Source organism: Scyliorhinus canicula, chromosome 11, assembly GCF_902713615.1.
Source record: "Scyliorhinus canicula chromosome 11, sScyCan1.1, whole genome shotgun sequence".
In the NCBI taxonomy this organism is placed as follows: Eukaryota; Metazoa; Chordata; class Chondrichthyes; order Carcharhiniformes; family Scyliorhinidae; genus Scyliorhinus; species Scyliorhinus canicula.
The window spans coordinates 32,033,940-32,061,574 of record NC_052156.1 but is presented as its reverse complement, the minus strand read 5'-3'; the positions used below and the strand labels follow the sequence as shown (position 1 = coordinate 32,061,574).

General features: G+C 47.4%; 1 protein-coding gene across 3 annotated transcripts in view; it reads right to left on the bottom strand.

Annotated features, from left to right (window-relative positions):
• hdac11 (histone deacetylase 11) overlaps positions 1-27,635 on the bottom strand; it is a 230,610-nt gene that overhangs the window by 173,757 nt on the left and 29,218 nt on the right. For 2 of the 3 annotated variants that reach the window (XM_038812720.1, XM_038812718.1), the window contains exons 5-6: positions 23,625-23,651; positions 14,279-14,395 (exon numbers count right to left, since the gene is read on the bottom strand). In XM_038812720.1, coding sequence (XP_038668648.1) covers positions 14,279-14,395; positions 23,625-23,651 — 144 coding nt within the window. The remainder of the gene's footprint in view (positions 1-14,278; positions 14,396-23,624; positions 23,652-27,635) is intronic. The other variant, XM_038812719.1, reaches the window with a different exon arrangement.

The following is a 27,635-nucleotide window of genomic DNA, read 5'->3' as shown; positions in this document are numbered from 1 at the left end:
CAGGTCCTGGGATTGAACTACCACCCAGAGTGGAAGGGACACGGCCACTATATACAAGACCTGGGAACAGTAAATCAAGATTTTGAAAAAAAGAGGGCCTTAAAGGGTAGGTTCAGTACTATCCATAAGTGGGTCCATCCCAGGATGTTGACTGGAGAATCTTTACAGAACTGAGTAGACCTACAATATTCCAATATCACAACTGAGAGTGATCTTGGACAATTCCCTTTACAATGCTTGTAAGGGGGAGCCAGTTGAGGCTGCAAGTTCAACTACATTCCATAGAGAGGAGAGTAAAGTACTGGTCACTAAAATGAATATTCAATAAACAAACAAAAAAAAACAACTTTGCTTCTTCTACAATAAAGGTAATATCCTGAAATCCCTGCAATCATCAATGTATGCAAATAGAGAGGTGTGCCAGTACATTTAGCTCAAGGGCTGGGCTAGTCTCAACAAATAACAATGATGCACACATGAATAAAATCAAATCAATGTGAAATATTTACAAGCGCAACTTAAATTTGTAAAAACACCCATGCCACCTTTTTGCACTCAGTAAGTCTTCCGTTAGTGTCAATGGAGTTGGGGAGAAAAGTTTAGACTGTGATGCAGAACCCCCCCTATTTTCCATCCCTAGCTCCACCATTGTTGACTGATGGCAGGTTGCACGAATGAAAAGTCTCCTCTGCCATGGAATCACAAGGTGTCTCCATGTACACTGCCAGCACTTCAAATTGTAATGCTAGTTGCATTGAAAATAGGTAAAATAGGAAATCAGGGCCGGGATTCTCCCCTACCCCACGGGGCGGGGGGTCCCGGCGTAGCGGAGTGGCGCCAACCACTCCGGCGTCGGGCCGCCCCAAAGGTGCAGAATTCTCCGCACCTTTAGGGACTAGGCCCGCGCCGGAGTGGTTTCCATTACGCCGATGGCGCCAAAACCGACGCCAACGGCCTTTGGCGCTGTGCCGCCCGGCGTCGGGGCTGGCCGAAAGGCCTTCGCCAGTCCGTGCATGCGCCGGTGCGTCAGCGGCCGCTGACATCACTACCAGCGCATGCGCGGTGGAGGGGGTCTCTTCTGCCTCCGCCATGGTGGGGGCCGTGGCAGCGGCGGAAGAAAAAGAGTGCCCCCACGGCACTGGCCCGCCCAATTGGTGGGCTCTGATCGCAGGCCAGGCCACCGTGGGGGCACCCCCTGGGGTCCGATCGCCCCGTGCCCCCCCCCCAGGGGCCCGCTCGCGCCGCCAATCCCGCCGGCACCAGACGCGGTTTAAACCACGTCGGCGGGAGAGGCCTGTCAGCGGCGGGACTTCGGCCCATTGCGGGCTGGAGAATCACCGCGGGGGGCACGCCGATCGGCGGGGCGTGGTTCCCGCTCCCGCCGATTCCCGGGTGGTGGAGAATTCCGCCCACAGCGGGGGCTGGATTTACACCAGCCCCGGGCGATTCCCCGACCTTGCGGGGGTCGGAGAATTCCGCCCCAGGAGTGCCGCACATTTCACATTCCGCCATCAGAAATGGTATTTTACTAATAAAATTTTGCCCCCTGAATGGTGATTGGGTAAGTTTGTGTTGCTAAATAGCATTCACAATTATTAGATATCAAACTACGACCAGCTTGTTATCCAATGGGAAGTGGATGGTTAGACTAGATGGACCAATTGCTTACTCCTTCCTATTATGTGGAAGTAGGACGGTTACATGCAAAAGTATCATTTCACATGGTGTTTGTTTTCAGGTTGATTCTAGATAGTAGTCAAGTATGAAAGAGAGAACAAGGTAGGACATTACTACATGTATCTGTTTTAGAATATTTGGCAATTCAATTCAATATACTTCCTTTTTAAATTGAGTAGCTATAGTATTATAGATACTGAGAATGCAGACTGCATGAAACACTTCTTTTGTAGTATCCCATGATAGATTTAATTACATTTATTTGAGGACAGTAACTGCTGTTTTGTGATGAGGTCTCACATTTTACAGAATTGTGATTCCATGACTGAGCAGTTATTCACATACAAACAAGTGGAAACTTCAATCTCAAACAACAGCCAATTCTTTCATTAATATTTCCCCAAATTAAGCAATTTGAAACAGGAACCATTTTGAACCCATGGTCACAGGCTTCTGTGCTGTTTGCGGAATACATAGCAAACGATAAAGTAGTTATTGAGCTTGCCTTTGCTGGGAGTATGGCTTCTGACCCAAATCTCAAAACTGACAAACAACTAAGTAACAGGCAACATAAGGGCTCAGGTTCCACACTGATGCTTCTTAATATTCAATACCAATGTAGAAGAGGATATCATAAATTTAAAGGTCCACACTGCATATTTCTTTGAATTCAATATCATTGGTCAAGATTAGGGCAGCACGGTAGCATAGTGGTTAGCATCAATGCTTCACAGCTCCAGGGTCCCAGGTTCGGTTCCCGGCTGGGTCACTGTCTGTGCGGAGTCTGCACGTCCTCCCCGTGTGTGCGTGGGTTTCCTCCGGGTGCTCCGGTTTTCTCCCACAGTCCAAAGATGTGCGGGTTAGGTGGATTGGCCATGCTAAATTGCCCGTAGTGTTCTAATAAGTAAGGTTAAGGGGAGGGGGTGTTGTTGGGTTACGGGTATAGGGTGGATACATGAGTTTGAGTGGGGTGATCATTGCTCGGCACAACATCGAGGGCCGAAGGGCCTGTTCTGTGCTGTACTGTTCTAAATTGACTGCAAAATTTCCAGGTCTATCAATTAGTCAGGGGCTGTAATGATGAAACACTTGTTCTATGAGCTGAATATTGCAATTTCACACATGCCTCTTTGTGCACTTCTATTTTTGCAACGGCAGACTTATGGGCCGGGATTCTCCGAAATTCCGGCCAAGTGTTGACGCCAGTGTAAACACCAGAGTTGTGTACCCCCGCGACAACGGGCCTCCTGGCCCAGCAATTCACCTGTTTTTAGGCGGCTAGGAAGGTGCCGGAGTGCTGCGCGCTGCTCCTGCGCCGAAAGGCGACCCTGCATGGCCGGCGTGGGTCCGCGCGATGGGAATCTCTGTGCCGGCGCATGCACGTGGTTGCCATCTCCGCGTCGGCGCATGTGCATGGTTGCCGTCTCCGCGCCAGTGCCGAGCAACATGTTAGGCACATAACAGTGGGCCGCGCGGGAGGTAGGCCCCCTCCAGATCGCGGCCGCCCGCCGATCGGAAGCCCCCGATCGCGGGCCTGGACCCCGTGGAGGCACCCCCGGAGTCAGATTCCCCCGCCCCCCCCCCCACCAGGACGTCCACAGCGGCCACGGGTCCGAGCTCCCGCCGGGTGGTACCAGGTTTGAGCCATGTTGGCAGGATTCGGCAGGAGTTCAGCCCTCGCCCGCGGAGAATCGCCGCGGGGCCTATTTCAGCGGCCCCCGACCGGCGACAGCTCAAGCATGATTGGCACCGATTCTCCGGTCGCCGGAGATTCGGCGGCCCGGCATCGGAGCGGCGTGGCAGGAATTTCCCGCGCCCTCAGCGATTCTCCGAACCGTCATGGGCTCGGAGAATCCGGCCATGAACTCTGGTGTAAAGTTTAAACCAACAAGCTGATTTATTTTACTTATATGAACATGAATCTATTGTGGAATTCGAATCCTCCTTGAAAGATAGAAAAAATGAAATGCATTTTACTATTCCTCTTAATAGGCTAAATTCACTATTACTGCAATTCTCTGACATTGAGCAATTCTGGACTTAAGACGGTATTTATTACCATCTGCACCTGACTTCTAGTTTAGGCTTCTATACACCATCTGGCCTGTTGCAGTTGAACAGGAAGTCAAGGACTAGATCCCACCCAATTCCTGAGCTGCCAAGCAAACTGGGTACCACAAACCAAAATGTGAGCTTCCTGGCAACTACACTCACTGGGTGCAGTAGCCCCTTTAAGTAGCGTTCTCTGAGGGAGGGGTCATGTGAGGGGTACAATCCAGGCCAGAGTTGGAAATTCACTGAGATCTGTTGGGCCTTGCCCCAGCTGTAAGTTCCCAGAGCGGAGTATGGAACGACTGTTAAAACACTGTAATAGTTGTAATGAATCATTTTTCCTTTATGTTAACTGGTGGAACCAATTCTTGAAGTTATTACACTAGGCTTACGAGAATGATGCCACCTCAACCTATTTCCTGCAAGTATCTTCAAAGCTCCAATGACTCAAACACAGATGGCACACAGAAAACACTTTCTTCAGCTGGACTTAAATTTGCATTTGCAAAAAACATGCATTCTATAAACTTAACCTATATTATGTCCTGATGGTATGTGCTGAGTTCAGCTTAAGTTCTTGATACATTACCCAATATTTCTCCTCATGTGAAAGGAGTGGCAAATTTCACTTTCTTCAGGGCCAAAAACTCCGATAGGTCCCCTTGCCATGCCAAGCACCTGCCTGCAGCTCCGGGCAGTCCAACATCCCGAATATGGCTTCTAGGGGACTGGGCTCCACATCCACATGCAGAACTCTCGAAATGATGCTGAAAGCCGTCCTCCAAAACCCTTCCAGCTTCAGTCAAGCTCAAAACATATGCACATGCTTCGCTGGGGTCCTCCCACATCGCTCATCCTCCACCCCTTCTAACAACCGATTCATCCTAGACTTTGTAAGGTGTGCCTTGTACAGTACCTTCAGTTGTATCAGCTCCAGCCTCGCACACAAAGTCGAGGTGTTTACCCTCTTAGCACCTTACACCACAATCCCTCCTCCAGCATACTACGACCGCAGGCTCATTCGCTTTAAGCTTCAGCCTGAGTGACCAATGTGCCCTGTCCAATTCGTAGCGGGAGAGTTCTTCCAACTCCTCCAACAACTCAGCAAACATCTTTGCAAAGTACTCAGTTGGTGTCGGGCCCTCCACCACCTCAGGCAGGCCCACGGCTCTCAAATTTTGCCTTCTCGACCTGTTCTCCAGAGTTTCAACACTGAAAGGCCCCACCCGATGACCCAGCCCCCGCCATCTTTCTTCCTGTGGGACTCACAGCAACACTCGCCGACAGACTTTCGCTCGCCCCTTCTTTCCAGGACATTTCTTTGGGACTTCGACATTCCCCAACCTCCTTATGACTTCCCACACCAGCTCATCTAAAAACTACCCCTGAGACCGGGCATAAAAGTCCAAAAACAGGAAGACTCTGGCTGGAGCCGCTTAATGTGCCCCCTACACCTACATGTTGCCACCAGAAGTCCCCCAATATAACAGAAAAACTGTATAAATTAAATTATCTAACTCTGAATCACCCAAACAAATCCTGGGTAGCTCAGCTTCTGTGTCTCACCTGCAGCAATCCTGAACCTCAACTTTTGCTTGCTTTCCCACTCAAGTTTCCCTCTGTCTCTCTCCTTTCCTATTCTTGTCTCCCTCCTTGCCCCTGTATCTGATCTGTGACAGAGCCTGAACTTCTTCGCGGCAGTCTGCAGTAGGCAGACTGTCCCAGATGGAGTCGGTGGTAGGGTTGGAGGGGGGCCTTGCGGTTGGAAGAGAATGGGCATAGATGGAGCCAAGGCTCCTGCTCCATGGCCACTCTATGTGCTCCCCCTCCAGCAGAGCAAAGCTGGGTTGTAAATCTAAACAATGGAGAATAAGTCTGCAAAGACATATAAACAGGTTAAGTAAGTGGGCAATTTAATGTCATTTCATTTTAATGTGTATGCCCATCAAACATGGGGCCGATGGGAGACCAATGCTGCAACATAATGCAATTATGCAGCATTTCTTAAGAACCAGGTATAATTACTTGGATTTTCCAAGACTAAACTACTTAGGGCTCTTAATAATTCATCACCACCTATCCTACAGGAATTAATCTTTCACTACAGAGGAGAATTAATGCATTTCAACAATTGGCATTGTAAAATTGAAACACTACCTAATATTTGAAGAATTGCTCACTGAAAATGGTTCACCAGAGATTAAAGTACCAGATATTCAGCCACTTGTGTAATGCAAAGTGATCAAACAGACAGACACACCTTTGTCTGTGGGGAACAACTTAAGTTATAACAAAATATTGGTAACTCACAATGCAAGACTTCATCAGCAAATGTGTGGATGACTGCGTGCCAAAGAAAGCAGTACGTACGTTCCCCAACCGGAAACCATGGCTCAACCGCGAGATTGACTCCCTACTGAAGGACAGATCTGAGGCGTTCAAGGCAGACGACCCTGTTCTATACAAGAAATCCAGGTACGACCTCCGCAAAGCCATCCGAGATGCCAAGAGAGAAAATCAAACTAAGCTAGAGTCACAGACAGACTCACGGCGGTTGTGGCAAGGACTAAACAACATAAAAGGCTACAAAGTGAAGCCGAGCAGTATCTCTGGCAGCAGCGCACCCCTCTCCGATGAACTTAATGCATTCTATGCTCGGTTTGAGCAGGTAACCAACAATCCGCTGTCGAGTGCCCCAGCAGCCCATAATTCACCACAGTTTCCAAAGTCAGATCGGCCTTCCTGAAAGTGAACCCAAGGAAGGCGACGGGCCCGGACGGGATCGCTGTTCGTGCACTCAGAGCCTGCGCATACCAGCTGGCAGAGGTATTCACAGACATCTTTAACCTATCCCTACTCCACTCCGAGGTCCCCATCTGCTTCAAGAAGACCACCATCATACCGGTACCAAAGAAGAACCAGGCAACATGCCTCAATGACTACCGCCCGGTGGCCCTGACGTCAGTTGTAATGAAGTGCTTCGAGAGGCTGATCATGAAGCGCATCACCTCCATACTCCCGGAACGCCTTGACCCACTTCAATTCGATTACCGTTGCAACCGGTCCACATCAGACGCCATTTCCTTGGCCCTACACACATCCCTAGAGCATCTCGAAAACAAGGACTCCTACATCAGACTCCTATTTATTGACTACAGCTCTGCCTTCAACACCATAAGGGGCCTCACGGTAGCATGGTGGTTAGCATCAATGCTTCACAGCTCCAGGGTCCCAGGTTCGATTCCCGGCTGGGTCACTGTCTGTGTGGAGTCTGCACGTCCTCCCTGTGTGTGCGTGGGTTTCCTCCGGGTGCTCCGGTTTCCTCCCACAGTCCAAAGATGTGCGGGTTAGGTGGATTGGCCATGCTAAATTGCCCGTAGTGTAAGGTTAATGGGGGGATTGTTGGGTTACGGGTATACGGGTTATGTGGGTTTGAGTAGGGTGATCATTGCTCGGCACAACATCGAGGGCCGAAGGGCCTGTTCTGTGCTGTACTGTTCTAAAAAAAAAAAAAAAAAAAATCCCAGCCAAGCTCATATCAAAGCTCCAAAACCTAGGACTTGGCTCTCCACTGTGCAACTGGATCCTTGACTTTCTTTTTTTTTTAATAAACAATTTTATTGAGGTAGTTTTTGGCTTTATAAACAGTTACAGACATCATCAGAAAGGAAGCAAAAAAGGCAAAAATGTGCAAACAGCCACGTACTTTCAATACTTCCATCGTAACATATTGCACAAGCCCGCTCCCCTCCCACCGGTACTACCCGCCATATTTTCCCTCCTACTCTACTCTACCCCCCCCCCCCCCTCCCCCCACCCCCCTGCTGACGCTCACTCTCCAGCAAAGAAGTCAATAAATGGTTGCCACCTCCGGGTGAACCCCTGCACAGATCCCCTCAAGGCGAACTTAATTTTTTCCATCCCCAGGAAACTCGACATGTCCGCAAGCCACCACTCAGTCTTCGGGGGCTTTGAGTCCCTCCACGCCAATAATATTAGTCGCCGGGCTATCAGGGAAGCAAAGGCCAGCACATCGGCCTCTTTCTCCCCCTGGACGCCCGGGTCTTCCGAAACCCCAAAAATTGCCACCCCTGGACTCATCACCACCCTTGTTTTTAGCACCTGGGACATGACCCCCGCAAATCCCTCCCAGTACCCCCTCAGCTCAGGGCATGCCCAAAACATGTGAACATGGTTCGCTGGTCCTCCCGCACACCTAGTGCATTTGTCCTCTATCCCGAAAAATTTGCTCATCCGAGCCACCGTCATATGGGCCCGGTGAACGACCTTAAATTGGATCAGCCCGAGCCTAGCACATGTAGCGATCGAATTTACCCTACTCAGGGCCTCTGCCCACAGCCCATCCTCCATTTCCCCGCCTAGCTCCTCCTCCCATTTAAGTTTCAGTTCCTCTGTTTGGGACCCTTCCTCCCTCATGAGCACCTTATATATACCCAAGACTCTGCCCTCCCCTTCTTCCCTCCTAGAGACTATTCTGTCGAGGATCCCCATTGGCGGGAGGCGTGGGAAAGATGGGACCTGTCTACGAACAAAGTCCCGCAACTGTAGGTATCTAAAATCATTTCCCCTTACCAACCCAAATTTCTCCTCCAAGCTCCTCAAACTCGGGAAGCTCCCTTCCAGGAACATATCACCCACCCTTCCCGCCCCTGCTCGCCGCCATACTCGGAACCCCCCATCCATACTGCCGGGGGCAAACCGATGGTTGTCGCAGATTGGCGCCCAGACAGACGCCCCCATCTCCCCCACATGCCTCCTCCACTGGCCCCATATCCGCAGGGTCGCCACCACTACCGGGCTGGTGGTGTACTTGGCCGGCGGCAGCGGTAGAGGAGCCGTGACCAGGGCTTCCAAACTGGAGCCCCTGGACGAAGCCGCCTCCACCCGCTCCCAAATAGACCCCGTACCCACCATCCACTTCCTTATCATAGCGATGTTGGCCGCCCAGTAATAATTGACCAGACTCGGCAAAGCCAGCCCTCCCTCGCTGCGGTTCCTCTCCAACATCGCCTTCTTCACCCGCGGAGACTTTCCCGCCCAAACAAAGCTCATGATCAGCCCGTTAACTCTTTTGAAGGACTGTGGGATAAAGATCGGGAGGCACTGAAAAATAAACAAAAATCAAGGGAGGATTGCCATCTTTACAGTCTGCACCCTCCCTGCCAGCGACAGCGGGAGTGCATCCCATCTCCGAAACTCTCCCTTCATTTGCTCCACCACCCTGGCCAAATTTAACTTATGCAGCCTGCCCCAGTCTCGTGCCACCTGGATTCCCAAATACCGGAAATTTTCCTCAACTAGCCTAAACGGTAGCCCTCTCAATCTGTTCTCCTGACCCCTTGCCTGGACCACAAACATTTCACTCTTGACCGTATTTAATTTGTATCCTGAGAACTGGCCGAACTTCCTCAGCATTCCCAGTATAGTTCCCATCCCGGCCACTGGGTCCGACAGGTACAGGAGCAGGTTGTCTGCATAAAGAGAAACCCTGTGTTCAACCCCGCCCCTCACCATCCCCTTCCAACCCTCTGCGGCTCTCAGCGCAATCGCCAGCGGTTCTATGGCCAGCGCAAACAGCAGCGGGGAGAGCGGGCAGCCCTGCCTGGTCCCTCGGTACAACCTAAAGTACTCCGACACTTCTCTGTTGGTCCTGACGCTGGCCCTCGGGGCCTGATATAATAATTTGATCCAATCCACCAATCCCTCCCCGAACCCAAACCGTCCGAGCACCTCCCATAGATAGTCCCACTCCACCCGGTCAAAGGCCTTCTCGGCGTCCATTGCCACCACTACCTCCACCTCTCTACCCGCCGGGGGCATCATTATCACATTGAGCAATCTCCTCAGATTAGCCGCCAGCTGCCTACCTTTCACGAACCCCGTTTGATCCTCCCCAATCACCTCCGGTACACAGTCCTCCATTCTACCCGCCAGTACCTTTGCCAGGAGCTTGGCGTCTACATTAATCAGGGAGATTGGCCTGTAGGACCCGCACACCTCCGGGTCTTTACCCCGCTTCAATATCAGAGATATGGTGGCTTGTGACATTGTCGGCGGCAGGGTCCCTCTGTCCCTTGCCTCATTGAAAACCCTCGCCAAGACCGGACTCACCAGCTCAGAGAACGTCCTATAAAACTCTACTGGGTATCCATCCGGCCCCGGGGACTTCCCCGACTGCATGGCCTTTAGGCCCCCCAATACCTCCTCTACTCTAATCGGGGCCCCCAGCTCTTCCACTCGCCCCCCCCCCCCCCTCCCCCCAACTGTTGGGAATGTTAACCCGTCCAGAAACCTTTTCATCCCCTCCGGTTCTTCCGGCGGCTCCGAAGTATACAGCTTACAATAGAAGTCCCGGAATACCCTATTTAATTCTGCCGGATCCTCCACTTTGCGCCCCCCCTCGTCCCTCACTCTACCTATTTCCCTGGCCGCCTCCCTCCTCCTGAGTTGCTGCGCTAACAGTCTGCTAGCCTTTTCCCCATGCTCGTACACCACTCCCCTCGCCTTCCTAAGCTGTTCCACGGCCCTGCTCGTGGATCGTGCCCCCAGTTCCGCCTGTAGTCTCTGCCTCTCCCTGAGTAAAACCTCGCCCGGGGACTCCGCATGCTCTTCATCTATCCGACCCATTTCCCTGACCAATCTATCCATCTCTGCCCGGTCTGCCTTGGCTCTGTGGGCCCCAATTGAAATCAGCTCCCCCCCGCACTACTGCCTTTAGCGCCTCCCACACGGTCGCCGCTGAGACCTCCCCAGTGTCATTCACCTGCAGGTAATTTTTTATACATTTCCGAAGCCTCTCGCAGATCCCCTCCTCCGACAGCAGTCCCACATCTAGCCTCCATTGCGGGCGTTGATAGCTCGCTCCCCCGAACTGCAGGTCCACCCAATGCGGGGCATGGTCTGAAATGGTAATTGCTGAGTATTCCGTGTTCTTTACCTCCCCCATACAGTCCCTGCTTAGTACAAAGAAATCTATCCTGGAATATACTTTATGGACGTGCGAGTAAAACGAGTAGCCCCTTCCTGTTGGCTGTCCATCTCTCCAGGGGTCCACTGCCCCCATTTGCTCCATAAACCCTTTCAGCTCCCTTGCCATTGCTGAGAGTCTACCCGTTCTGGGACACGACCGATCCAAAGTCGGGTCAAGGACCATGTTAAAGTCCCCTCCCATTATTAGCCTGCGAGAATCCAAGTCCGGGATCTTCCCCAGCACTCTTTTAATGAAGTCCACGTCATCCCAGTTCTGGGCATATATATTCACCAGCACCACTCTTCTCCCCTCCAGTCTGCCCCGTACCATCAGGTATCTGCCCCCCCTGTCTGCGGATATGCCCTCTGCCTCAAATTGCACACGCTTGCTGATCATGATTGCCACCCCTCTGGACTTGGACTCCAAGTCCGAGTGGAAGACCTGGCTAATCCAGCCCTTCCTTAGCCTGGTCTGGTCTGACACTTTCAGATGTGTCTCCTGCAACATAATTACGTCCGCCCTCAGGGCCCGCAAGTGCGCGAACACCCGCGCCCTCTTAACCGGCCCATTCAGTCCCTTGACGTTCCAGGTGATCAGCCTGGTCGGGGGGCACATCCCACCCCCCCACCCCGCCGGTCAGCCATAGCCTTTCTCGGACCGGCCCCTGACCCGTGCGTCGCGCCATTCCTGGCCCGCCCTTTGGCTGCCTCCACCCTCGACCTCCTTTCCAGTGCCTATTTCAAGTCCCTCTCCCGTCAGCAGAACAACCCCCCCCCTCCCCTAACCCCATCCCCCGATACCCCCACCCCTGCCATCTACTGGCTGTAACTTCCCCCCCCATCTGACTTCCTTGACTAGCCAATCTGCTAGCCCGGTGACTCAACACTCCGGCGCCTTCCTGTCTCATTCCCATTGTTTCCCCGTCCTCCTCCCCACCCACTGGGGCAAGCCGGCTCCAGTGTCTTCCGCGAGCTGCACAAAAAGCACAAACCAGCCCAAACAGGAAAAAAAAAAGAAAAAAACACAGAAAAAAGAGAAAAAGCACATAAATGTCCATGAACGAAGGAAAGAGTCTCAAATGTTCCGCTTGGCCCCTTTGGCCCAGCAAACCGTTGAGCAGCAGTCCAGGCACATTCGGCGTTCCTTCCCACAGAAATCCTCGGGCCCTAACTCGCGTCCTTGGGGCCTCCTTTCGGGACCAGCCCCAGGTCCCTCACAAAATCCATCGCTTCTTCGGGCTGGGAGAAGTAGTGGTGTTGACCCTGGTGCGTGACCCATAGCCGAGCTGGGAACAGCAGACCAAACTTCACGTGCTTCTTGAACAGCACCTCCTTGACATTCTTAAAGGCTGCTCGCCGCCGAGCCACCTCCTGGCTTAGGTCCTGATAAATGCGGAGAACACTGTTGTTCCACGTGCTGCTCCTGGCGCTCTTTTCCCACTGCAGCACCCGCTCCTTGTCCACGAACCTGTGGAACCTAATCACCATCGGGCGGGGGGTCCGCCCGGCCGCCCCTGCCTTGCCTGCACTCTGTGTGCCCCCTCCAGCTCCAGCGGTCGCGGAAAGGCTTCGGCCCCCATCAGCTGCTTCAGCAGGTCTGCTACAAACGCTGCAGCATCAGCTCCCTCAGCCCCCTCCGGGAGGCCGACCATCCTCAGATTGTTCCTGCGGACTCTGTTCTCCAGCTCCTCCACTCTGTCCAGCAGTCTTCTCTGCCGCTCTTTCAGGCCGTCAACTTCTAGCGCTGCAACCGTTTGCGCATCCGCCTGCTCCTCCACCGCCTCTCCCAGCTCCTTAACTTTAACATCCTGGGCGTCCAGCCTCTGGTTCAGCTGCTCCACCGCTTTCTGGATTGGGTCCAAGCTGTCCCGCTTCAGCGCTTCAAAACTGGACTTCATTACCTGGAGCATGTTATCCAGCGCCAACTGGATTGCTGAGTCCGGGGTCCGTGTGTCCGCCATCTTAGGTCCCAGGTAATTTTCTTCAGGTCCTTGTCTCTGTCCCTTTTTCTCCTTCTTTTTCTGCCTTCTGGAATCCCGCCGTTCCATGTGCCGCAGCCTGCTCCTCAGCACCTTCGCTGCCGCCTTCCATCGCCCAGCTCCTTAAATCTTACCTTCTGGGCATCTGAAGTGGGTCCAAGCTGTCCCTCCTCAGCAACTCCAAACTTTTTTTTCTTTGTCCTGGAGGAAGGAAGGTCCGTGGGTCCGCCATCTTACCCTTCAGGTCAGTTTCCTCCTTGCCTCCGTCTCTCTCTCTCTCTCTCTTTCCTCCTCTACCTGCTGGCCTCCCACGATTCCATCTGCTGCAGCCCGCTCTCCTCTTCTTTCCATGGCAGCCTTTTTGCCGCCCCCCGTGGTCCCGCTATCGCGGGGAATCAGCTGTTAAGCCCCGCCGGAGTGAGAGCCCGCCGAATGTGTGGCTCACTCAAACATCGCCGCCACCGGAAGTCGATCCTTGACTTTCTGACCAACAAACCACAATCAGTAAGAATGAACACCAACACCTCCTCCACAATAGTCCTCAATACCGGTGCGCCGCAAGGCTGCGTACTTAGCCCCCTACTCTACTCCCTGTACACACACGACTGCGTGGCAAAACTTGGTTCCAACTCCAGCTACAAGTTTGCTGACGATACGACCATAGTGGGCCAGATCTCGAATAACGACGAGTCCGAATACAGGAGGGAGATAGAGAACCTAGTGGAGTGGTGTAACGACAACAATCTCTCCCTCAATGCCAGCAAAACTAAAGAGCTGGTCATCGACTTCAGGAAGCAAAGTACTGTACTTGTCAGCATCAATGGGGCCGAGGTGGAGATGTTTAGCAGTTTCAAATTCCTAGGGGTGCACATCACCAAAAATCTGTCCTGGTCCACTCACGTCGGCGCTATCACCAAGAAAGCACAACAGCGCCTATACTTCCTCAGGAAACTAAGGAAATTCGGCATGTCCACATTAACCCTTACCAACTTTTACAGATGCACTATAGAAAGGATCCTATCTGGCTGCATCACAGCCTGGTATGGCAACTGCTCGGCCCAGGACCGCAAGGAACTTCAGAGAGTCGTGAATACCACCCAGTCCATCACACAAACCTGCCTCCCATCCATGGACTCCATCTACACCTCCCGCTGCCGGGGGAAAGCGGGCAGCATAATCAAGGATCCCTCCCACCCGGCTTACTCACTTTTCCAACTTCTTCCATCGGGCAGGAGATACAGAACTCGGAGAACACGCACGAACAGACTCAAAAACAGCTTCTTCCCCACTGTCACCAGACTCTTAAATGACCCTCCTATTGACTGACCTCATTAACACTACACCCTTTATGCTTCAACCGATGCCAGTGCTTATGTAGTTACATTGTATCTTGTGTTGCCCTATTATGTATTCTCATGTATTTTCTTGAATTTTGTTTAATTCCCTTTTCTTCCATGTACTGAATGATCTGTTGAGCTGCTTGCAGAAAAATACTTTTCACTGTACCTCGGTACACGTGACAATAAACAAATCCAAATCCAAACATCCAAGATAGTTTTCAATTAAAACAATTTCCTTACCATAATTGTTCCTCCAGTCTGTGTCCTGAAAGGTCTTAATACTTTTCTCTGGATGATAAAGTTAGGCAGGAATGCCACAGGTAGTATCTCAGTAATTGTAGCAACTATAAATGACCACTGTGGAAGAAAGATACATGGAAGGTTAGATGCTGTGTTACAACTAACTAAATTTTAAATCATGAAAAAATATTGACACAGAAGTCAAAATGGATGGAGTAAACTTCTGAATTTTAAAAACCATTGCTAGAAATCTGTTAAAATGATTTTCCCATGCTTAATTAATTTAAAATTGTGTTAGATATCAAAAACACATTTCAGTGAGAAAATATTATGGAAATAATATTAATCAAAAGCACTCTGTTAGATTTAAACTTCATTCCTTCAGTCCCATGCAGGACAATGGGCAGCAAGACTTCACCATTGGTCCCGGTCCATCTGCATCTCTTTCACTCCAGTCCAGGTAGTTTGTGAAGGTCTTCCTTAAATGTACTTCGCTAGGTCTTCTTTGACTAGGCCCTTCACCTTCTTCTATCTAGTGGTGTCAATTCCACTAGCAATACACCTGGGAAACAAAATAAGTGCCCAGCCAGCCTCAGTTGTCTCTCCATCAAAATGTGCCGCAGGCGTCTCTGAGAAGTCCTCTGTGGCACTTTTTCATTGGTGATGCCGTGTCTCCTTAAGATGTCCAAGCAGTACTGATGAAAGCTATCCAACTTATGTAACACCATTGGTGTTTTCTGGCTGATGCACGATCAATCACTACTGAAGCGAGATTGTAGTCCAATTGAAAGCTTTAGTGAACTAGTAGTTACCCCATCAGCTCCGGTACAGAATGACTGCTGTGGGTGAAACACAGACTCTTATGCTCCGCCTGCTGGGCGGAACCAGCAGGCAGGTTCTACCACTCATACTTCAGTATAAAGTACATCCCACCTAGGTACCGCGATACGCCTAATATAGCCTACCACACTGGCATAAATTGCAGTTGACTTTTATGGATATGTAGAGTCACAGCTTCATGGCTGTGTTGATAGTTGTATTGAATGGTCAGACGAATGTGGAATCACCAGAAGACCAACGCTGCTTTTCCAATTCTTCTGTGGACGTCCATTTCTACATAACCCTCACTAGAAATTTTGTTTCCACGTAGACAAAATGGTAGACGTCCTTGATGTTCTGCTGCTCGATGGTGATGGGAGGGCCTTGTTGCAGTACAGCCATCATTGTCTTCGTGTCCTCACAGCAGGTTACTTGCCAACCTTGGCACAGCTCCTCTCAAGACTGATAGTAATGTCTTTGAGCATGCGTACAATTCTTCAGCCAGCAAGGCAACGTCATCTACGAAATCCAGGTCGGTCACCAGTTTGTGTTGCCATGGGATGCCAAAATCTGCACTCACCATCGCCTTCTGGATGATGAAATCAATAACCAGAAGTAAAAGGACTGGGGAGGGTATGCAGCCTGTTCTTCTCCTCTGATGATGTTGAAGGATCCCATGTGCACCTGCTAGTCTTGACACAGCAGCTGGAGTCATGGTACTAGTCTTTGAATATGTTAATATATCACTCTGGGATGCCATATCGTCTTGCAATGTACCAGAGTGACTACTGATGGAGCCATCACAAGCCTTCTCGACATCAATGAGGTTGATAACAAGCAGCTTCTAATAATCTAGTCTCTGCTCTATGGTGTTCCACAGCATAACAATTGGTTTTGCAGCCTGAGCTACCACCCCAGAAACTTGCCTGTTTTTCACAAAGGATACTGTCTACTTTTGCTTTCAATCTGTTGACCAGCACTGTGCTGAAGGCCTTGCCTGGAACTAACAGTAGTGTTATGCCTCTCCAATTGTTGCAGTTGCTGACGTTCCCTAAAGTTGCTGGCTTGACGATTACTCCTCGCCCCGAGTAATCAGGGGCAATCTCTGCAATCAATATCTTGTTTGACTGGTCCATCAGTTCTGTGATGGTGTTCTTACCAAGTTTCAATAGCGCTGTTGGTATCTCATCAATCCCAGATGCTTTGTTGTTCTTCAGGTGCCTTGTTGTTTTTCAGGCTCTCGAAGGCTCTTTGGAACTCTGATCTAGCAATTTCTCCCAGGTTGGCGTTCAGCTGCTGAGGGATGGTGCCATCATCAAACTCAAACATGGAGCTCGGGGTAGACTGGTTGAGAATCTGCTGAAAATGTTCTACCCACCTCACATCTTGCTCCTCATCAGTCAACAATGTCCTGCCGTCTTTGCCCTTGATTAATACAGTGATGTTGCTTCTTCCATCAGTCAGTTCTTGTGTGATCCTGTATAGCACGTCATTGTAATTTGCTGCTTTTTGTGCCTCGCTGTATCTGTTTGCATTTGTCTCTCCAGAAGCTCTTTATCAAGTGGGCTATATATAATCTTCACTCAATGTTCTTTTCCTGGCCCCACTTATTCTTCACCGGCTTTCTTTCATCAATCAACTTCTACATTGGGTCAGTGATCTATCGTTCTTCATCGTCTCTTCTCCTCTGTCCAATATTTGCTTCTGGACTCTCCTTAATCTCTCTTTTGAAGATTTACCACTGTTCCTCTCTGTTGCCCGACCTCAGTAGTACTTTAAATCTATTGCTAAGGGCTAGTCAGAAACAGTCTCACATGTTCTTGCCCTTACATTTCTAGTACATCAAGAGGCAAAACAGCAAACAGTTTTCTTTACAAAAAGAACTTTAGTCTTAATCTATATTGCTTGTTTGTCCTTCAGTATTGAAGACCATCTTCATTTCTCATCCAGGCGTTGAACTGCGTGGGTGATAAGGTGTCTTCTAAGTCCTACCTTAGCATGAAAAGTTTGAGCGCAATGGGGACAGGACAATGAGGCTGATAGGTAGTTAGGGTAACTGTTCTCATGGTTTTTATTCTTGTTTTGAGCTGACACTATCCGTTATTCCTTGTATGCTGATGCACCGTTGGCAACTACACTTCTCCAGTCTGAGCGGTACTGGGCAAGGGTCTCTAATGATGCAGTGTCAATGTTGAAGTCCTTGATGGAGGCTTTCCGGGTGTCCTTGAAGCTTTTCTTCAGGCCGCCATGGGAAAGTGCTCCATTCTGCAGTTCACCATAGAACATTCGCTTCGAGAGTCGGTTGTCAAGCATTCTGGTGACCTTCCAGCCCATCAGGGCCATTTTTGTTGTAACATTGTGAAGATGCTGACCATGCCGCTTCTTCCAAGGACCTCTCATGTCTGAGACTTTTTCTTGCCACTTGATATTGAGGAGCTTGAGGAGGCAATAATAGTGGAAGCAATTCATTTTCTTCACATGCTTCTGGTAGGCAGTCCCGGTCTCACCTCATGTAGAGAAAAATGGAGAGGATGACTACTCTGTAGACCTTGAACTTGATTTTAGGCTCACCCCTCTACTTTCCCGTGCTGAATGACAAAGTCTCCCGAAGGACACACTGGCCTTGACAATTCTGGCATTGGTCTCATCATCAATATGAACACAATGCGATAGGCAGGTTAAACATGAGCAAAGAACAAAGAACAATACAGCACAGGAACAAGCCCTCCAAGCCTGCGCCAACCATGTGTCCTATCTAGACCAACCGCCTGTATCCTCTATACCCTGTCTGTTCATGTACCTATCCAGATAAGTCTTAAAGGTTACTAACGTGATTTCTGTTCTTTGTGCTGATGGTGACACCCAAGTTATCACAGGGTGCGGGAAACGGGTCCATAATGTGCTGCATGTCTACCACACTTCTGGCGTTTAGTGCACAGTCTTCGGAAAATAAAAAATATCACGCAGTCTATCAACGAGGACATTGGTCTTAGCCTGGTGGCGTGGCAGGTCGAAAAGCAGGTCGAAAAGCTTGTCGTCTATTCAATAGTGAATGTCACATGTTTGGCAATTGCCTTTGTATTTTACAGGTGTGAACAATGAAGGCACTTCATTGGAACAATGAAAGGACCCCTCACTTCCAGGGGATCCCGAAGAGCTGGGTGAACTTTCCAAACAGCTCTGATCCACCGCATTTATAGATCTCAGCTGGAATTCAATCAGTTCCAGGGGATTTGCCACTTGATAATTGCTCTTCAGCCTTCTTTGCTTTCAGCAGTGTGGGTGTGGTGTCGAGAGCAGAGTTGGTGTTAATCTGAGGCAGCCTATTTATAGCTTTGTCATTGATGTGGGATGGGTTTGTTGAGGACGTTATTGAAATGCTCAGCCCATCTCTCCAGGGTCTGAGATTTCTCTGTAATTAGCATGGTCCCGACAGCACTGAGTAGTTTGAGAAGAGCAGGCTGATTGAGGACCATAGACCATCCGGACAGATTCGTAGAAACACTCATGTCATTTTGGCTAGCATAGGCTTGTATTTCATTTGCCTTTAAACTCAGTCACTATCTGAATCTCACATAGTCTATGTTGGACTGTGCTGCAGATGTTGTTATAGCAGTTTTTTTGGCTGTGGGCTTGTCATTTAGGTACACTGTATAATTTATATTGTTCGGTTTGTCGATGGTTTAGCACTGGGCTAAATCGCTGGCTTTGAAAGCAGACCAAGGCAGGCCAGCAGCACGGTTCAATTCCCGTACCAGCCTCCCCGAACAAGCTCCGGAATGTGGCGACTAGGGCTTTTCACAGTAACTTCATTTGAAGCCTACTTGTGACAATAACAGATTTTCATTTCATTTCATTTCATTTGTCAGTGTTCTCTGTTAATATTCTTTTGTCTACTATGTACATACTTTGTACGTTCCCTCGGCCGCAGAAAAATACTTTTCACTATACTTCGGTACATGCGACAATAAATCAAATCAATCAATCAATCAATTTTCCTCAAGAAGATGCTCAATCTCAGCGTCATTTTCATCAATCAGTCCTGGTGTTTGCGTTTGGTGGGACCAAGTATCTCATAAGCTATGGTGTACACGGTATACCGTAAGGAAGGTCAAGATTTCCTCAATGTTTTCTGAGGAGGTCTGAAGTTAATTTAGCGTTTTCACTAGGTCCTCAGTGAGTTGCTGTTGGATGCAGTTGATCTTCAGCTTTGAGATGTTCAAGTGTTTGGGCAGCTTCTTCCCTCGAGTGTGTCATTTTGGCTGAACTTTCAGACACATTTTGGAGAAGACAGATCTGTGGTCAGTCCAGCAGTCAGCGCCACACATGGTCTTTCCCACCCTTACATCCTGTCTGTCATTCTTCCTGACAATCACAAAGTCAATGACATGCCCGTTCCCAGAGCGAGGGTGCTTCCAGGATGTCTTATTTCAGCTTGGGAGTTGGAAAGCTGTGCTGATGAGAACAAGATCGTGCTCAGGACAGAATTGCAGGGGTAGAAGACCCTTGCTGTTGCCTTTCTCAAATTAGTCTTTGCCAGTAACACCAACCCAGGTTTGGTGATCTGGGCCAACTCTGGAATTAAAGTCACCAAGAATAATCAGCTTGTCTGACTTTGATTTCACTGTCGTCAGGAACTGGAGGTCTTCAAAAATTTATCATTAATGACTTCAGGATTCGTGGTTAGCATATTGGTTGCTGATGGTAGCTTGGGATCTTAAGTGACATGAGATGGTCATTTGGGAGGCTGATCAATTGGTTCACCGGTTAATTTTTAACTGAAAAGCCCACACCAGCTGAACGCTGGTCCTTTTTGGCTCGACCACTCCAGAAGAAAGCCTCTATTTCCCCGAGTTGACCTTCCTCTGCAAGGCGTGTTTTGCTGAGTGTGGCAATGTCAACTTTGCATTGAACTAGCTCTCTGCCCACTAGGGCAGTTCGCCATTCTGGTCTATCAGTGTGGGTGTTGTCCATGAGAGTGCGCACATTCCATGCACCAAAGAGGAGGTGTTTAATATTTGCTTTCTTTCTCTTTTTGATATTGGTATTGCTAAAGTGAAAATGGGAAACCCACCACTTGCGGTAAGCTGGCCAAGTTTTGGTTAAGCAGGCAATTTTTGGGGCAACTATTCTAGCTCCTTCCTCAGACTACAGAAGTGAACAGCGCTGTCCTGAAAAGGGCTGCTCAGTTGCTCAGGTGGCTGCCGGGTTTCACTGTTACATCGATTCAGCGAAAGGTGAACCTTTGACCTGAACCGCCTGTGTGCAGGTCTGCGGGTACAGCTCCCAGTGAATCACACCCGTATCTTCATCACTCACCCATCCCCACAGGACTCGAGGTTCAGTAGACACAAAGGAAGATGGTTGTGGTGGTTGGAAGTCAATCATCTCAGCTCCAGGACATCACTGCAGGAGTTCCTCAGGTTACTATCCTAGGCCCAACCATCTTCAGCTGTTTCATCAACGACCTCCCTTCCATCATAAGGTCAGAAGTGGGGAAGTTTGCGAATGACTGCACAATGTTCAGCGACTCCTCGTATAATGAAGCAGTCCATGTCCAAATGCAGCAAGACCTGGATAATATCCAGGCTTGGGCTGACAAGTGGCAAATGAAAGAGAGTTGTGCACCATCAGCCTCACAGTCTACTCCTACGTCCACTTGTATCCAGTGGCAGGCAGTGACCATCTCCTACAAGAGAGAATCTTTTTTTAAATATAAATTTAGATTACCCAATTATGTTTTCCAATTCGAGATGGTTTTCCGGAATGTGGCTGCTGTCACATGCAAACAGACACTTGGAGCCACATGTGAAAGCTGAGTGTCAGGTGGGGTCCAATGCGGGCGATCTGCTCGGAGAAGATCCCCTGACTGAAGTGGATCGCTGAAGTGGATCCCCTGACTGAAGACCCAACCATGGCACCCATACACAGTTATTAAAAGGCAGAGATGAGATTATTTGTCACAACCAAGCTAAGGAATGCCTTTTCTTTTCTGGTGCAACAATGAAAAGGCTCTCCATTTCATTCCTCAAATCTTCACCCCGGTACACTGCATGTGGACATTAATTGTCAATGACAAATGTTATTTGCTCTCCAAATAAATAAAAATGTATTGAAGTATAAATGTAATTACTGACATTACAGAAATCTTAGTTGTACCTTATCAAAAGAATATATCGTAAAAGGAATGACAAACCTTGGGACAAATTTGCTGGAAAGTTATGCCATAGTAAAGGTGCATCTTCAGTGTACACCATTTTTACAGAACATTATATTCTTGGAAATGGTAGTATAAGTGACAAGCTGTTTTCACCTTTCCTGGACCCTCCGAGCTGTTCTGCCGTGGCTCTGACTGATGCTAGGAGTTTCAGTATCATAGCTCCACAACCCCATAAAATCTATGGTGATGTCTAAATTTGCTGCATTAATACTGCTTTAAACTATGCTGCCAGTTAGATTAAACCAGAATGGCTGAGACCTAGAAATGGCGTAATTGATATTGTAAGAAGAGAAGTTTAAAAAAACTCAATTAATTGGAGAATTTCAATGAGCTGGCAAAAATACCTGCTTCGCAATTGCGATTTAGTTAGCACTTAGGTTTAGTAGAATTGAGATATGCATGTGCGGATAGCAAAGCCACTCAAAACACTCAATTGAAGACACTGTCTGAATCAAAGCAGAATTTGACCTTTTACAAATACCATGGCCTTTGACAATAAGCTTTTTAAAAAGACAACAATAGCTGCTTTAGGTAAATAGTTCATTCACATTATCTGTGAATACAGATTTGAAATGTGTTGGTAGCATCCCTCCAAGTATCTCCTGGATACCTCCTGGTTGCTGTTGTTGGTCAGTCTTTCACATTTCATACCAGGTACACAGTCAGGCAGCTTGCTTTAATCACTTATGCTTTAACATTTCATTTTGGTCAAGCATCCAAATAATTAGTTTAATTCAGTATGGTATCTTAGCTGGTAGATTGCAGCATTTTCTTAGCCGTTAGTATCAAAGGGATCAATACATTGGCCATTGCATCACTTCAGAGACGCCATCTACCTAATACTTTTGAGACAAGTTTGGCTCAAAGCCATTAGAGGGTCAGGTGCACAACAAGCTAACTTATGGTGCTAATGGCCAAATGTGCCATCCAGCAAATTTCAGGTCACCATTCATGTATAATAATTAACATATGTATTTTCAAGCTCCCCACTAAAATGAACTGAACTTATTCCAGCCTAGACCAAAATAATATTTTTTAAATTAGCTACATCAACGGAGGCAACATCTATACAATAAATACCGTGCAAGGCAATTGGGAACAGGATAAACATCCTGGCTTTTTTTTTGACGGGGGGGGCGTGAAGGGAAACTGTCAGAATTAAATTCATTTCATTAAATTAATTCAAAATCCTCTTCAACTCTACTTCCAATCCTCCCAAAAGTAAAGATATTACATTCACTCCATTGCTACATACTCAAAACCCTATTCTACTGTAATGAGTTCAACACAGTCATTATATCAAAGAATGCAACCGGCTTCTGTAATACTATTTACATATTTTCACATTATGTGGACGGTGTGTTGAGTGCTGGAAGCATCACTTTCATACACAATACAGTGAACTAAAAAATCTGCCTTTAATGATTTGAGAACAGAAAACATATACACACAAACAGTAAGCATTCTGTAAGCACATACAGCAAGCCAAATAATCAACACACACATTGGGATTCAACAGAAAGGGCCAAATTACCCTCCCCCTTTCACATGCAAGGTGGGAATACTATTTACTCATTAGAGCCTATACACATTGCAGTTGCAAAAAACTGGCAATGAGTTTGCAATGTCTGCACGAGGAAGCAAGAACAGATACTTAAAAACTGTCAGATCAATTGTAAACAGAACAGGCTGCAGCATCCTAAACATGCTCTTCTGCAGTAACTCTTAAATTTGTGCAGAAATAAAATCCGAGTAGAACAAAATCATTCTTTTCCCCCAAATATTTTGGATTTCCCATCACCATTGGGACAAAAATTCAACAAACTTAGGAATTTTGATTTTAAGGAACGATAAATTCTGGAGAATTCGAAATGGTTTGCTGAAGGTTGCCAACAATAATAAATTCCTTCCTAGAGCTTCCAAATGCCCTTTAAGATGCACTTTTGTACTTTAATTAAATCCAAAGATCAGGCATTGGACATTTAGAACAGGAGGAATGCAAAACATTCATCCACGGATGGATGTGAGAGTCAGTTTTGCACTTCCAGTGTAAGGGTGGAGAACTGGGCCCATTCTACTTAAAACACAGAAACAGTAAATTTCATCTCTACCAAGAAAAAGGTTCAATTTTTGCTTAATATTAAAACACAAAAAACACTTGCGCAAAACAATTTCACTTTAATCACTGCTGATCATTGCAGGCAAAAGAAATGTTAACTCAAGATCAAAATCTTGGGCTAGCCTTTGAGTTAATTCATTTTCACAAGCATGTACACAGCAGAAGCACAAGAAGATTTACTTGGATACCTCTTGTAAGCCTTCCAAGAAATGGTTCTGTTTGCAGAAAAAAAAGAAAATATATTCACAGAATATAAATGGATGTAACAATGAAGAACTTCATTTTAGGTGCCAGGTCAGTAGTTTAAACAAATTGCACATGATGAAGAATATTGTCATCATGCAAAGACCACAACGATAGGTATTAGATTATGTATTCCCAGTGATTAAACCAGGGAGGCATTTAACATCAATAACTCAAGAGTGAAATGGTTTTGGAAGCATCTGTTAAATGTGCACATTATGTCAAAAGGAACCCACATTATACTTCATCTTGAATTATAAAAATTAGATTGAATTATGTTAGAATAATAAAATGCAATAACATGGGATTAAAATGAAACAAGATACACCAATACGTTCACAGTACAGCTTGCAATAGAGCATTTTGTAAAAGAAACATCAGCTGTCAGGTACAAACATACAAGTCACAGGGGATTATCATCATTGTTTTTGGAATGCAAGTGGTATGAGAATTGGTGGCTTACACAAAATGAATTAAAAATCCACAACCCTAAGCATGCAAAATAATAAGAGCAAAATTTGATATTAATTTTTTTTAAATCAGGGACCTGTCATGTAACTTACGTATTTCACAGTGAATACAAGAGATTTCTTCACTAAAATACAGAGGCAGGATTTTCATTTTTGCCCATTTACAACTATTTGAATTACAATGCATTTTCAGCGACAGAGAACTGCCGCCCTGCCTTGCACTCAGGCAAGATCAAATTGATCATCTGTACTTGTGAGGTAATTTGGAAAGTAAGTAGAATTTATACTACACAGGAGATAATCCAGATGTCAGCATTGTGGCAAAAGAAAATGTTACAGTTAGAAAACTTTGGCATGGAGGATAATTTAAAATGGATGGCATTAGATGAATAATGTTCAGGTTTGGGCAATAAAATTACTCCAGTTTTAGAGGCATTCCTGGGTAAAACTCAATTAATTCTCTCAACTTGGATGTAACAAGAGAACCATAATTTCAGGTGCAAATGAAAGAGAATTTGTAGAGTTTGTCCACTTATAAAGGTACGGTAAAGTCATCATTGTCCCAGGTGACCAAAGACTGCTTTCCCCTTTGAGGGGGAGAGCTGACTGGTGGTGGTTTAACTGGAGGATCACCACACCTCAGGCGAGGGGCAAGGTTGAGAAGGCGAGCCCTCATGAATAATCACAGGTACAGGAATTGAATCTGCGCCTCTGGCTTTGTTTTGCATCATAAACCAGCTGCCTAGACCATTGATGTAAAACCGGCCCCCACTTATAAAAGAACACGTATCACTGGTCATTGGTGAGCTGAATATAACAAATATATTTATTATAAATATTTCATAACATATTTCACTTACAATGTTTTTTAGGTGCCACGGTAAAAATGGAAGTTATAGTAAGCTGAAATGGATAATTAAGTTCCAGAAGTTAATTTACTGCCTAAACCTAAAAGCTGACCATCCTATTAAGTGCCAGCTTCTCACCAATTAGCTCTTCAACAACTATTGTTACATTTATCTCAACTACCAACTAAAAATGGTCCAAGTAACACAGGTACCATAATACTGTGCACAGTATGATCATCTTTGATTAGTTTTAGATTTAAGTAACGTTTGTAAATTCATCCAGGATTTCATTTCCTTTTGAATCAACATTTTCCAGTCTCTTTATTATTCCTCAAAAGAAGGTAATTCAGTTGAGTCGCACATGTTTGTTTCCAATAATCAGAGCTTTTCTTTTCAGGGAAAAATTGCTTTAAACTTCATGTGATATTCCAAATATTTTCATGCCAAGGGAGCAATAAGCATTAAAGTAATATGTCTCGTGGTCAAATCAAATGCTTCAGGGAAAATCCATGACGATAAATCAGACAGCTAGTGGATAGCTGGTAAGTAACAGCCTGGAGAACTCAGTGTATGTCTCCGTGAAATTTTCATGGTTTGCCCCAGTTGCTCAGCGAGTTGCTAACACAAAAAGGTCCCCAAGAGGCAGCTTGCCAATTAAGAGATGGGAAATCCAGCAGCGATATGATAGTTTTAAACCTGTAGCAGCATCTCAGAGAAGATCGGTTCTCATTTTGGAAATAGAGCTGTGTCACAGCAGGCAATATTGCTTCCAACAAGAACGCCAAGGTTTTCTGATGCACTGATCAATTAATTGGGAAAGTTTCATAGTGAGTGCATTTAACCATGTATTTCCCGGCACTCACAGCGCCGAGAAACACATGGCTATAAAACGTCACTCACATTAAATAAGAGGCCTCAGCGGGGAACGTGAGGCCGAGGCGGCACCTAGCCCCGTTGTCTACATCGAGGAATCCGCTCACCAGAACTCTTCAGTACAGCGAGAGATCAGGATGGCATTTATCTCCGAGACCCCAAAAGCGGCTGTGGACCACCCCCCAAGCCCCAACGCAGTGTGGGAGGGTTCACGGCAACCCCTCACCCCTGCACCCCTCCCCAACAGCCACGCAGGGTATCCCCGGACCGATCATCAGCACATAGAAAATGCCAGGCACCTTGACAGTGCCAACCTGGGACCCTGGCAGTGCTCCTGCCAGTTGGCAGGGTACCAGGGTGCCCAGGTAACATCAGTAGTGCCAGGGTATCACCTGCCCAAAGAGCATGCACCTGGGGGCCTCCGATCCCCTGGGAGCCCCCCACGAGTGCCATTCTGTCTGCTCCACGTTTGCGGACAGCAGCATTGACTGGCACTCGCCCGAGGTCTCCGAGGCAAAGAGGATAGATCCCAATGCCTCGGGTACCTCGAGAAACTGCACATTAAAGTGAGACTAGCTGTTTCGCTCTAATATCAGATTTGCTAAGAAGTGATCCTGCCCACAATGGGCACGATTTACATCGCACTATCTCGTGAGATCGCATTAGATTTCGCTGGGTAGATCCTGGGAGCAGGGTTTCCCGGCTTCTATAAGCCACACGGAGCACGGGAGCCACTTTTCGGGCACAGCATAGCCGTTGAATCACGCTCAATCACAGCAAATGATTGTCAGGAAAGAGGTCTTCTTCCTCACACATTAAGAAGTCTTACAACACCAGGTTAATGTCCAACAGGTTTGTTTCAAACACTAGCTTTCAGAGCACTGCTCCTTCCTCAGGTGAATGAAGAGGTGTGGAGGGGTACCATGCAAATTAGTGCATGGGCATGGAATGGGGTGACAGAAAATGCCAACCGTGGTACCCAACTGCAAGGCAGAAAGACATTTACTGATTTGCAAAGGCAAGCCTCCCCTTTATATCTCTCATTTGCTCTGCAAACTCCTGCAGAATCTTACCATCACCTCACTGGCTACACTTGCTGATTTTTTCATGGCATCATGCACAAGTATATCTTGAAAGCCCTTGCCAAGGGGATTTATTATCACACTTACACTCTTACTGCATGCAGAATTGACACTTATTGGGATGGAGGCAACCAGAACAGGATATGATCCCACCACTTAGGAGGAAGTTCAACCATTCTTTGGACACTAACACCAAAGGAAAAGGTTGCAATTGATACTACTGGGAGACAAAGAGCATAGCATCAAAGATGGTCAGGTTGGAGGCAATGCCCAGCAGAGTGTATAGGAATCGTTGCTTTCTTGTCTCATTCTACTTAACAATCTCATCCATATTCAGCATGACAACCTACTCACCTGCTACTGTTTATTCTTCCAACTAAATGCAAACTTTCCTTTCACTCCCTTTTTTAAAGGTCCATAAACACAAGCATTCCAATGACAGAGAGGATTGTCCTTCAAAAGATACTCTGTCGTTCACTGTAACCCTTTTAAATTTAATCACAGTAAATGGCACCTTTTAGGGCATAGCATGTTACAGAGATCTGCACTAGAGTTTCACCAAGAACAAATTATCAGGAGTAGATGAAGCTGGCAAAAAAGATCCCCAAAAAATGTCATGTCACTTCCCAGCTTTGCTAATAGCAAGAGACATGCGGACTTTAGGGCTGCAGTCCTAAAAAAAT